We start from the raw sequence: 14,021 nt of genomic DNA on the forward strand, positions 1-14,021 counted from the left end.
CGTTCGATCCTCGCTAGTCTGGAGGTCGGGTGTTCGATCCTCGCTAGTCTGGAGGTCGGGCGTTCGATCCTCGCTAGTCTGGAGGTCGCGCGTTCGATCCCTGCATTGACTGAGAAAGTTCATCGGGATTTTCTGAGGTGGTTTCCCCTTGTCAGTGGTGCAGGACGGAGGACCTGACAAGGACAGCTGTCTAGTCAATCGGATGGGATGAAAAACCGAGGTCCTGTGTATACATTGGTGGGCACGTAAAAGATCTCTTGGCAGTTTTATAATACGAACAAACTAATAATACAGATAAAACTATATTTCATGTGTAATATTGCACATCTTTTCACAGTAATATTTACATCATAAAAATAAAAGGCGTACACCACAACAGATACATACACTGGATGATTTTCATATTCTTCTCTTAAAAGACTCAAATAAAAACAGGCATACATCATGCAGTGTGCTGTGAGAGAAACAGGTATACATCATGCAGTGTGCTGTGAGAGAAACAGGTATATACCTTGTAGTGTGCTGTGAGGGAAACAGGTATATACCTTGTAGTGTCCTGTGAGGGAAACAGGTATATACCTTGTAGTGTGCTGTGAGGGAAACAGGTATATACCTTGTAGTGTCCTGTGAGGGAAACAGGTATATACCTTGTAGTGTGCTGTGAGGGAAACAGGTATGTACCAAGCAGTGTGCTGTGAGGGAAACGGTCAACCACCTTGCAGTGTGCTGTGAGCGAAACAGGTATATACCTTGCAATGTATGGAAACTAGAGTGAGCCGTAAATACCACTGTACTGTACAAGCCAATTTATATTTCTAGTATGTGTCATGATTGGCTGTATATTGACATGATATCTTAAAATCAGCATATTGAAAACAAAATCATAGCTTATAATCTATTCAGTTAAATGAGGCAAAAAGCTAAAACATTAAGCATACATTATGCACGAGCTAAATCTGCCTATTGCAAGTCTTTCTTTAGGCCTGAAGTGTTACCTAAATTATTAATTAGACATTAATTAACTTTTCCAAACCATAATCAACTCTAGATGTCATCTCTAGCCTGCTATATTTACTGGATTTGAATCAGATCTGCTGCCCAATGCTCATTGATGATTAAATAAAAAAAAATGGATAATCGAGACTATGCTGTTTATCGTACTAACTTTAGTAATGATGATCAAGGCTAGGCGGAAATTCAATCGCTTTGTTCTTGGTTCACAGTGAATCAATTTGACTGAAATTTTCAGCAAATTCCCTTTACATTATCTAGTTTTTAACTATTATAGTGAGAACTGCCAACTTTTTATCTAATCTCCCATAATGTATTTGAAAAAAATATGAATGTATTAAATAAAAGTTAGGGAATGAATCCTTTACCAAAAACAGAAAACAATAAAACAAGCACTGAATACAAGAAAGAAGCAATGTTACTGGTCTTGATGGCAGTAGTCTGCAGAATGACATCTCTCGTTGTAAAAAATGATAAAATGATAAAATGCATCAACAAAGGCTCACAACAATCAGGGCCATAGTCCAGTTACAATATCAAATTTCTAGGTTCATTTTACATTAACCACAAATACACGATGAAAGTTCTTGTTGATATTTCCACTGATTATTCCAGAAACCGAGACACTGGAAGCCCCCTGGACCTTTTAATCGGAATTCTGGTCCCGTTATGACATAGTCGGGTAGTAGATTAGAAAACTGAAAAATACAGAAAATATATAAATAGAGTGATCTTCATATGAGGCATTATATGGATCCCTTGTAAACTATGTCTGAGAGAGAGAGAAATGGGGTTTTAACGTCCACTCAACACAAACTAGGTCATTTCGGGACTAACATATGGTTAATTTTATTTCATTAATTCACATGCGCGTAGGGGTCTTTAGTAGTGGGAGAAAACCCACGAGGTTGGACAGGCGACCCTACTCCTTGTCACGTACAAACGGGGAAACTACGTCTGAATTCATTAGCCCAGTTGGTGCAGAAGGTAGGACGTAAAATACCATTTCATTGTAAACTAGAATATTGTGAAAATTGAATCTGTAAAAGGAATATTAGTCCAAAATATCTGAAGAGCCCCGGGAACGATCTAAGTCACCTTTTCAATGAACCCCGGTTAATGGTGCCATCTGATAGCAAATTCTGTGGAACAATCAATTTTAGGTAAAAACGATCAGAGTCACATCGAACCAAGGCCCTTCTGAAATGGCCTCCCGGACAAATACAAGTCCATTGTATTTATTAGACCTTAATTTGGCTGAAAAGTTGAAGTCAGTTGTATTGGTAATTATGATTCGTATTAAACATCATTTTGAAGTTGTAATTAACCCACTCGTTGTTCTGTTCGCGTCATGCATTCTCATCCAAAGTCTGTTTTGCATTTTATGTGAAAAGACAAAAATGTGACTCAGATCGTTCTTCTGCTGGGCTCTTCATATAAAGAAGCCAACACCACCTGTAAATGTTGGGTAAAAACGTTTGATAGCCCTCTATTTAATTTGATTGATTCCAGGCTAGGAGATTATCTACCATTGGCATTTGAAGTTTACATTGCTTATGTAAGTTTCCTTCAAAATCTAGTATCACTGTATCAACCTAAACGATCACTAAGATCAGAAAGCAACCTACTATTGGAATGGACGTACCTGCCTATAATTTGAAATCATTTGGATCCAGAACTTTTCGATACAGTGCATCAACTGTGTGGAACTTCCAGAAAACATCTGACAATTTGATTCTGTGTCAGTTTTTAAATCCAAAGTGAAAACTTGGTTATTTAAGTCACTATGATTAACAATCCAAAGTGAGAACGTTTTCTAGTACATTCCCTGGTAGAATGAATAGTTGCATGATACAAGTATCATTATTATTATTATGTCAATAATTCTGCTAACATTTCTTACATTCCACCACCTTCATGAAGTTTCTCTTTCTTACATGCCACCCCCTTCATGAAGTTTCTTTTTAAACTTAAATGTGTTAATCAATTGCGTCTGAACAAGAATTAAAACTTAACTTGTTGAGAACTTACCGGAGAACGTGTCATCGGAGGAATGGTTGGTTTAGCCAATGAAACAGCATCTAACAATCCTTCTTTAGAATTTCCAAATATTATTAAAACAATGTTCTTCTTATTGTTAGGTGCTAGAGTTATCACCCCTGTTCTAGTATGGCTGCCATAAACACAATTGTCTAATATAATATCATCTTTTTTTATTTTTAAAGGAATTTTTGATAAAAAGTCTTCAGTATAAGAATTTTCTTTGGAGTTTCCTAATATTATTGCATTCTTCTTTTCTGAAAAATAGAACATATAATTTTGCAATGAAAGATATAAAACACCTACTTTGTATATTATGAAACCAACGTGAATAAATATACCACACTTTTTAGCTTTTAAAATTCTACAATAGTGGCCCGTAAAGATCCTTTCATGGTGTTAAAATATCTGATACAAAAATAAAACTGTATTTACTTATTTATTATTGGCTTTCATTAAAACTATTTATTTACAGAAACTTGATTAGAGAACAGGCAGAAGCTTATTGATCCTATCCCTCTCTCCCCACCCCCTATTTGTTGTAAAGAGAGAGAGAGAGAGAGAGAGAGGGAGGGAGGTTTAACCTCCACTCACACAAACTAGGAAATTTCAGGACTAACACATGGTTCAATTTTATTTCGATAATTTTCTTGCGCGTAAGAGTCTTTAGCAGTGGGAGAAAACCGAAGGACCCGGAGAAAACTCACGAGGCTGGACAGGCAGTTGACTCAATGACAGAACTTATGATACAGCACGCATGTGCTAACCATTCGACCACCCAACCCACCCTGTTGTATAGAGATATCAGTATCTAATACTATATTAACCCCATCAACTCCCCCCTCTTCTTACCTATTTGTTGTATAGAGATATCTATACAATATTAACCCCATCAACTCCCCCCTCTCCTTACCTATTTGTTGTATAGATATATCTATACTATATTAACCCCATCAACTCCCCTCTCCTTACCTATTTGTTGTAGAGAGATATCAGTATCTAAGACTATATTAACGATTGTATCGGATGCCAGGTAAAATAAATTAGCTATATATACAGCACTGGATAATAAAACATTCTTCATCTCCGAATCACCCTTTGTACCTATAAATACAAACAACATAATGACAAATACAGATCAATAAATCTGGCTGGGGCAAGCAGGTGACCATACTCCTCGTGACATACAAACTTTGAACAGATGATATATTGTAAGATCTAAAAATCTAACCTTAGATCACACAAACAGATACATTCCCCATTCCCCACTCCCTTCCAGCTCCCTCATTCCCCACCCCCTTCCAGCTCCCTCATTCCCCACCCCCTTCCAGCTCCCTCATTCCCCACCCCTTTCCAGCTCCCTCATTCCCCACCCCCTTCCAGCCCCCCATTCCCCACCCCCTTTCAAGCTCCCCCACTAATATTTACCGATTCAAAGGAACAAGTTTTCCTTCCACATGGACTTACCAACTATAATGAGGAATTCCCTTTCAGCAACTCGTCTGGCAGGACCCAGATTTTCAGGACCTCGTTCAGCAATAGAATAAATATCATCATTAGAAATCTTCCATTCTCGACCTAAACAAAAAATAATTATACACCAAAACACCAAACAACATGTTCATTGACCTATTGCCAAGTTTACTTTATAACATCTGATTACAGAAGTGGTATCAGGTCTTCTATTAAGGTATGAAATGTAACAGGGTTCGAGATCTCATCAACAGAATAAGTAGTTGTTTTCAAACCATCGTATCGTAAATTTCTGTGATCAATGCAAGTTGAGGGGTGAATTTTGTTCGCTCAATCTTTTGATAATTCGATCTGATATGGGTTCTTTTGACAATCTGTACGCCACGGCAAGACCTCAGTTATTGATCTCACGGAGTGACTGCGGGGTTTCACAGCAAACCAGTCACTATGTACACCAATGCAAGACCCCAGTTATTGTTCTCATGGAGTGACTGTGGGGTTTCACAGCAAACCAGTCACTATGTACACCAATGCAAGACCCCAGTTATTGTTCTCATGGAGTGACTGTGGGGTTTCACAGCAAACCAGTCAATCTGTACACCACAGCAAGACCTTGGTTATTGTTCTCATGGAGTGACTGTGGGGTTTCACAGCAAACCAGTCACTATGTACACCACAGCAAGACCTTGGTTATTGTTCTCATGGCGTGACTGTGGGGTTTCACAGCAAACCAGTCACTATGTACACCACAGCAAGACCTTGGTTATTGTTCTCATGGCGTGACTGTAGGGTTTCACAGCAAACAACATTATTATAAATAAATAATCAATATTACCTTTAACAAGATGAAAATGACCAGAATCAGTTAGTAGAATATTTTTTATTTCCTCAGCAAAAAATTTTGTGTTGTCAACCTGAAATAATAATATTATTAGTCATTTTGCGATATTTTAAGATTATTGTTTAGTGTTTTTAAACCTAGAAGCTATGTTTTAAGGCTAATTTCTCCATCTGATCAGAGCCTGGAATTAAGGCTAAATTCTCCATCTGATCAGAGCCTGGGATTCAATATTACAGACATCTGATTTTATCAAGGGAAATAAAAATATGAATACAGTAGGCTCACCTGTATTTGTTTACTATTCCAATCTATTCTTCTATTGGTTGATTCTCCTATACTAAACCTGACTACATTCTCTGTAGTTAGAGTTATCTTCTCTTTACCTAATGAAATCTGTTCAAACACAAATAATACAAGCTGTTACTTTCTCAGAAAACATGGTCTTCAACATTAAAAGTCAATTGTGTCAGTTTCTCAGAAAGTTTAATTTTAAATCAAGAAACTGTAATAGACTGGTGCTATGACTAGGATTCAAATGTTCATCAATCACCGGTGATTATAAAATAAGTTTCGTCACAAAATTCAAAGACTAAGAGTCAGAATGTCATTAGAGGACTTGCGGAAAACGGAGTAACTTTTAGAGTGGACTGACCATTAAAGATTTTCTATTTTACAAAAAATTCAAATGACACACAGACTGATTTAATGGTGTGACATGCCAAAACAAATCTTATCCAATTATACAGTAGATTACATGTAACTATAAAATGATTATCAATACTACATGAACTACAATGATATAACAGGTAAATCTTATCAATACTACATGAACTATAACGATATAACAGGTAAATCTTATCAATACTACATGAACTATAATGATATAACAGGTAAATCTTATCAATACTACATGAACTACAACAATATAACAGGTAAATCTTATCAATACTACAAGAACTACAATGATATAACAGGTAAAGTGTTGCCTAGTTGTTTGAATGGCAATAAAAGCTAAGGTTGTTCCATGTACATATTGGCATGCATGTAAAAGAACACTTGTCAGTTGGGATGCATGTAAAACCCTTGGCAGTTGGACCCTTCCTTGTCAGTTGGGATTTCAAAGAAATGTAGGTGGAAACACAGCTATCTGGGCAAAATACTCCATCATGCCTTGCCCATAGAAATAACCACGTTAGTCCCATGAATTTGACTCATTCTGTATGGTATATATGACTTGTACTCACATGAATTTGACTAGTTCTATAGGGTAAGATTTGCTGTAAGATTCTAATTCCTTTCAGCCCCTCCCCTAAAGCTGGATTAACAGTTGTCAACGTAAACTCCCGGGATGTGTCATCATTGTTACTATATTTAGAATCAGGGGTTTTCTTAGATTTGGCACAATCTCCATCCTTTGAGCATGATTGTTGATCAGCATCAGCTGATGTTGTGGAATGTTTTGCTACAAAATTCCTGATTGATTCATCATTGACAGCACCACCATCATTAGTTTTACTGAAATATAGAATTTAATTGCTTCAATTTTATTTCAATAATTCGCTTGTGCGTAGGGATCTTTAGTTGTGGGAGGAAACCGGAGGACACAGAGAAAACCTACGAGGTTGGACAGGCGGCCCTACAGCTCCTTGTCACGTACAAACGGGGAATCGAAACCACGCCAGTTGACTCAATGACAGACTTTATGATACAACGCGCACGTACTAACCATTCGCACCATAACCAATGGTGTTAATTTATATGGGCATAAACCATGTACACTGATGTAAGAGAAATTTTGCCCAGTCATCAAGTCTATGACCTAGTTTTAGTTTCATATTTCCAACTGCCAAATGTTTAACGGTGTACCTCGTTATTTTTATCCCATATGAACAAGATGAAGAAAATATATTATAATACAAGTTATATTTATAGCACGGCTTTCATGAGTTAACAGGTTTAACCAGAGGCCGAAGGCCAAGGGGTTAAACCTGTTAACAGATGAAGCATGCTATAAATGACTAGTAACATTGACAACTGCTCAACATGCTTATTGTTATTGCACAGATCTCCTGTCCATGTTACAAGGCCTAATACTGTTGAAAATTAATATTTCTTTCTTTAGGAAAAAAACTTAATTCACTTGGTATTTTATTGGTGACATGAAATAGTAGCCATTAACATACCTAGTATCCCACCACCAATGTTCTTTTCCTGTTAATTCACTGTACTCTACTTTTACTTTCCCCTGATTCAATAATCGAACCATTCTACGTACATAGTAAGGATGAACTGTTCTATCATCCGCTCCTATCCTCGCATAAACAGGTATTTCCTAAAAAAAAAAAATAGGTTATATCATCGCCTCCATATTATTATTATTATTATTATTTCTGAATTAGATGATGTAGTGCACTATGTCATCACACATTTACATACAATGTCGGCATTCACTACAAATTTGTATTTCTATATTATATGTATTCATACCGTTTTTACAGTGGGCAAAATCATTTTAATTATTAGAATAGAACTATATACATATAAAATATAATTATTAGAATAGAACTATATACATATAAAATATAATTATTAGAATAGAACTATATACATATAAAATATAATTATTAGAATAGAACTATATACATATAAAATATAATTATTAGAATAGAACTATATACATATAAAATATAATTTTTGGGGGGAGAATGTCTTCCTTACATGAACCTTTTCTTTTATTTACCGCAGCGATTTTGAGTTAATCGGATGTTTGTATTTATATTTAATTTCTGTCCTGTGTATTCCATTGGCTCGAATATATTAATTATTCCCTGACAGCTGGTTTATGCCCGTCTCCATTGGCTTGGATGTTAAACCAGATTTTATTCCAATTATATTTACTTGGGTCACATGTGGAATGATAGGGAGAGAAGGGACTAAGCATACCACAGGGAATTTTAACCACGCCACTTGACTAAATGATAGACCTTATTATCTAATGCGAACGTGTTAAATCATTTGGCATCCCATCCCCCACAATTCTACAATGAACACACTGTTAGTATCAGTCCCTGACAAGTGGGAACAAGGATCAAATACACGTGTATTTGTTACAAGCTCTGTGATTGGATGAGGAGAAGTAAGATTTTACCTGCAGGTTAGTAATATGTCTATCTGCATCATTTTCTGCGATACACGACTCCATGATAGATTTAACGACAGAATCGGTATAACTTGTAGATATGTCATGTCTATAAATAAACAAATTCAACAAAAATAAACATCATGTATAATCTGTATTAGCGTGTTACGATCGTATAAAATAAACAGCATCTATAATCTGTATTAGCGTGTTACGATCGTATGATACCTGGGTTACAGTGAGAGTCAAACAACTGATTTGCATAGGTAACAGGTCTTATGATCTGGAGTGGGTAAAACCTCGTTAATCAGACTTGTGTGGTTATTTATTTATCAAGTGTTCAAAGAATTAAAAATTAAATTGTTTTGGCCTGATCCAATCAATCAATAATCATAATAACATGTCTCTAAACCAACAATCAATAATCCTGCTGATATGTCTCCACATACTCCTAACAGTGTTTCGTTTGATTAGAGCTAATCCCACTTAACACTGCGGTAATGGAAGCAAATTTCTGTTCCAAATTATGACTGGTCAATAGTCCGATTAACAGCCAATAACTAACTGAGTACTATTATCATTACGCTTCAAACAGAGCTCCAAATTGGACCAAATATGCTTACATAACTTTACGTCATGACCCCCGCTTTTATTACGCCCAATTAACCAGTGCATAGCAGAATATTGCAGAAAAACTAATTGCGTGACAAACGAGGCTATCAAACGGCTATAATGTAAACAATATTGTTTGACGACGAACAATACTTTCACCTTTTTAATACCTTAAATCACTGTCTAAAGCCTTAGGGAAGACCTCCCAGATTAAACGAAGGTCTGTCATGTTGCTGTACTTGGGATAGATTTGATTGAACGGGAAGAATAGACACACTCCCTCCAAAGCTCAAGTATCAGAAGCTAATCCAGCAATGGCCAGGGAGGGTCTCAGGACATTGATTCAGGAATATGTGTCTCCAAGGCTTTCATTTACTATTTTAATGAATAGAATTTTCCTACATTGTGAAATATTAGAAAGGAATGAACTTATTAATACCTTACTTAAAAAATAAATTACTGTCTCCATATTCTTCCTTTTTAATCCAACCAGCCAAACTAACGAGGGCCATCAGTCGATCGGGGTAGTGGGTAGCTAGATGCCACGCTCCATGACCTCCCATAGAATGACCTGTAGATAGACAAAAACTTAAAATGGTTTCAATAGCATTTAGTAAGTGAACTGGAACTACACAGGACAGAATTTAATATAAGATAATTACAGTTTGTTATGGATAAAGACTTGATGATCCTACCTAAAATCCTAAAGGGTTAAAGTCCACTCGACACAAACTAGGTCATTTCGGGAGTAACAAATGGTTAAATTTTATTTCAATAATTCGCTTGCACGTAGGGCTCTTTAGCAGTGGGAGGAAACTGGAGGACCCGGAGAAAACCCACGAGGTTGGACAGGCGACCCTACTACTTGCAAAGTACAACCAGGGAATCGAAACCATGCCAACTGACTCAGTGACTGACCTTATGATACAGCGCACATGTGCTAAACACTTGGCCATCCACTCCCCCTCTGGTTACAAGAAATAACTCTAAAAATCAAAGGTTCAGATATCAAGTCAGTAACCCTGATCAATGGATTTCATACATGAACAATATTTCATATTTTAAACATTTCTTGAAAGAGAAAGAAGAAAATCTGAAGCGATGCGTGGACAGACGACATAATTAAATTACTGACCTGCAACCATTAACTGTTGAGTATCAACTGAGTTATAATCCAACCAATCAGCTCTCTCTATCATCTGTTTTAAAGCTTCGAGAGCAGTTAAAGCGGTTAGAAGTCCAGGACCTTCCCAATTATGTGCCCCATGCCTAAAATAATATTAAATACAGATTTCTTGAAATGGAGAAAGAAGCGGATATAGACTTTTAATAACAGAATTCACTGATTTAACTGGAGGTTTACAAACTTGGTAAGGTAGTGATATATTCCGAGTTAAACATACATTATGCAAGAGCAAAATCTGATTATTGCAAGTCTCAATTTAGGTTTCAGATGTTATAGAAATTATAAATTAGATCTTTATTTAAACAACAAGCCCAAAATCAACTCTGTCGACCCACGGATGGCTTGGCTACAGCTCGGATTTAAATAGGATTTCACTTATCAATTAATTCAAATATGGCGCATCCTGATGAGAATACGTCAGTTAGATCGAGGCTAAATGATAGAGTGTACTTAGCGAGGCCGCTGTAGAGCGTTTCCGCATGCCATTGAAAACTTTACTTGATAATCGAGATATGTAGGTGGAGTTAACGCCTGTCAATCAAACGACCGGCCAAGGTGAAAGCACATTTCACTACCATTTCTAGTCAAATATTACAACGATGATAACTATGTTCAGAATAAAGTAATTTGACTGAAATTTTCAAAATATTCTTCTTTCATCATCTACTTTTGAACTGTTATAGCAAGAATGGCCAATTCTCTATAAAAATATCCCATAATGTATCTTTAATGTGTAATTGTTAGAGGTTATATAAAACATGATATTGTCAGAGTTAATGTGTAATTGTCAGAGGTTTTATAAAATATACCTAATTAAAAAGAAAAACTTTCAAACAATATTGGTGCTGATGATAATTTATTTATATCTATTTTATTACGATTAATCAGTAAAAATAATAGACAATTATAAAACTAAATTTGTACCTAGTAGGAGCGAGTAACCACATATTCTCCACGCCAAATACAAACTCTCCATTGACCATGTGTTTATAACTATCGGCTTGATTCTGTGGTGGAACTGTTGTACCATGGAACGTTATCATAACCGGACAGACGGATCCAAGACATGACGAGATCGGCTTAATGGCTGCTGCATGCTGCACAGATCCATCATGATCCAAAAACGTAAATACAACAGACTGTTGAAGATTCCGACAACGCAGACTGACAGTTATTTCATCTGCGCCCTCTGACGTAGATATCTTCAATTTTAAATCAACGCTACTTTCTGTGCACTGGGATAAAACTTTTTTTTCTGATGTTAGCTTAACTATAATTGGTCGACTTTGACCTGGAGCAATTGAATAATTATTATTCACAGCTTTAACCTGAATTGTCTCCCCTTGTGACTGGTACGCTGCGGAGAATCTGATATTTTTCAGCCATTTTGTAGAATGTAAATTAGAAACGGGAATGTGGATATAATTTCCAAATAAATAACCGTCATACAGATCAGGAAGAAACGGAGGTTCCGAAACTTGGAAATTTTTAGGAGCAATTTGAAATGAGCAACGAATGTTGGCCGATATTTTGTTTCGAACTGGAACATAAATTGTGTGTATTCCGCGATCTAACGGGGTACCGAACCAATACTGACGTCTTTGATACACATCTCCAGTTAATGGAATGTCGTCAATATAAAATGTGACAGCATTTAAACATTGAAATACAAAATTGTCTTCAGCATTAACAGCAAAATCACCAACCAACCACCCCTGAAATTCTGTTATACCTAAAGACCCTAATGTATTAACTAAATCATTCCACGGAACATTTGGAGCAACACGGATAGCTTCATTGGCACTGCTTTGCGTAATTGAAAACCATCTGACGACAGCAAGGGGCATTAACTCTGAATAATAATCATTCTTCGTATATCTGTAAACCGAAGCGTTTCTAATGCCACCGTACGATTCCACAGGATCCCCATCAAATTCAGTTTTACCAATTCCAAAAGGACCAAGAAAATACCAGTCTTGGATAAATGGTGTGTGTTTTCCTGTAATCTGTAAAGCTTGTTTGAAGCAGAAGTTAGCTTGTGCTGTAAACTTCTTTCCTCTGGTGGAATAAATATCAGCGAGTGACGACCACACAACGCCATCTCTTTCATTATCTATTAAATAGTTGATATGACACATCTCTACCTGTACATTTTCTGTCTGAAAAACAAATAAAAATAAAATTGGTTGCCTGGCAATGAAATATACACCTACCTCATTCTTTGTAGTCAACAATGGTTTTCAAATATTTACTATTTTGTAGCATTAAAAAAATATAGAATAAGTCTGTGTATTACCATGTTTTTATATAGGTATAGAATGAATATAAACAAGGGAATGTACGGACTATTTCTATTTTTCTCCTGTTCTCTTATCTAATGACATTCGATTACTTTTTTTAATTATCAGATACCCTCTCACAGTCTCGTATAATAACTTCTGGTCTCCGAAGTTAGTGAGCAGATATTCGCCCGTGTATCTGTTTTCACTCGTCACTTCAGTCCATTATATTGAAGGATAACTTGTGTTTTCCTTTTGCATTCGCCACTTCCTTTTCTTCAAACCTGTATTACACATCTGTCGTAGCAATGATCTCTGTGTTAAAATTATATTTGGAATGTTTAACGAGTTCTATCACATATGTGATAATGACTGACACCAATATTGTCAAGAAGGCCTGACATGGGGCAACGTACAGTAGCTCGGATAGTTAAAAAAAACATCTTTATTAGCCCAATCGGTGCAGAAAAGTACGACGTTAAACACCATTGAATTTCTAAAAATAAAAGAAGTTTATTACCATTAGATATTTCAGTCGATGACGATCTATATTTTTTCTACTCAGTTTTTTTAACAAACACTTTTCTCCATTTTTACCCAGTTGTTCGATTTGACTGTCTATAAACTGTTTCACTGATTTCTAAAATAGAAAATTCATAAAATATTTAATATACTTGAATGTTCTGACATTAGGTAAATCATTTATGAAAATGATGACAAAGCCTATAATAAAATTCTGTACCACTATGATATAGCCTTCAATAATAACGACAATATTTTTTAAAATTAAGCCTCTGTCAACGTGTCAACTGGTTGATTGACCTAATTCCAACGGATATGTCATTCGACAAAAAACAGCCGATTAAGAACAGTGGCCAATAGATTTCTTTGACCAGGCATACCAACAATCGAAATAACCTGGAAACCAACACTATTCAATATTTTTAAATAATGATTATGTCATGTTTGTTTTTTTGTAAAAATAAAGACACTATTGCACATCTGGACATCAGTAGATCAAGAAATGTCATGGATTCAACATTTCAATTCAGGATAGAGAATTAACGATAATAGTCATGTAGTCTAAGCCCAAAAGATTAGTAACTCAGTTGTCTCCCCTGGCAATGTTTATTGCAAATTTCTCACTATAAACTTACAAATGTCACTTTTCCGCAGCACATTGGCAACAGTGCAAATAAATAGAGACATTGCCATAAATTCATCGTATTGGCATTAATCAGAACGGTGCACCATGCTGGTAAAATTAAATAAATGTTGTCATTTTCTACTCGAATCAGTTCTTTATTACGATGGACTGTTATCACCTTCTCGATTGAAGAGCACATATATTTCCGACATTAATTATATTCGACGTGATAAAATTAGAGCGAAATTTAAAAAAGAACATAATAAAATCGGTTGGCAAGGAAAATAGTTTCA

The 14,021-nt window shown here is 35.9% G+C and overlaps 1 protein-coding gene across 1 annotated transcript; it reads right to left on the reverse strand.

The window, feature by feature from the left end:
• Positions 1 to 289: 289 nt before the first annotated feature.
• On the reverse strand, positions 290 to 13,905 carry LOC126820337 (uncharacterized). Its single transcript, XM_056100798.1, has 14 exons — positions 13,739 to 13,905; positions 13,102 to 13,221; positions 11,227 to 12,461; positions 10,252 to 10,385; positions 9,561 to 9,687; positions 8,514 to 8,613; positions 7,549 to 7,697; positions 6,610 to 6,880; positions 5,651 to 5,758; positions 5,360 to 5,438; positions 4,519 to 4,629; positions 4,024 to 4,155; positions 3,043 to 3,308; positions 290 to 1,709 (listed from the first exon to the last, which is right to left on the reverse strand). The coding sequence occupies exons 1-14, from the start codon at positions 13,802 to 13,804 to the stop codon at positions 1,572 to 1,574; spliced, it is 3,036 nt and encodes a 1,011-aa protein (XP_055956773.1). The 5' UTR covers positions 13,805 to 13,905; the 3' UTR covers positions 290 to 1,571.
• Positions 13,906 to 14,021: the final 116 nt, after the last annotated feature.

The sequence above is a fragment of the Patella vulgata genome, chromosome 5 (assembly GCF_932274485.2).
Source record: "Patella vulgata chromosome 5, xgPatVulg1.2, whole genome shotgun sequence".
Lineage (NCBI taxonomy): Eukaryota > Metazoa > Mollusca > Gastropoda > Patellidae > Patella > Patella vulgata.

What these genes read in the sequence shown, in the direction of transcription:
- LOC126820337 (XM_056100798.1), bottom strand. Translation starts at nt 13,804, where the DNA reads ATGAATTTATGGCAATGTCTCTATTTATTTGCACTGTTGCCAATGTGC. An exon ending in GACAGTAATTTATTTTTTAA is followed by an intron (nt 8,614 to 9,560) that starts GTAAGGTATTAA and finishes GTTTATTTATAG; the next exon opens with ACATGACATATCTACAAGTT. An exon ending in TATCTCTCTACAACAAATAG is followed by an intron (nt 3,309 to 4,023) that starts GTAAGGAGAGGG and finishes TCTATTTTTCAG; the next exon opens with AAAAGAAGAATGCAATAATA.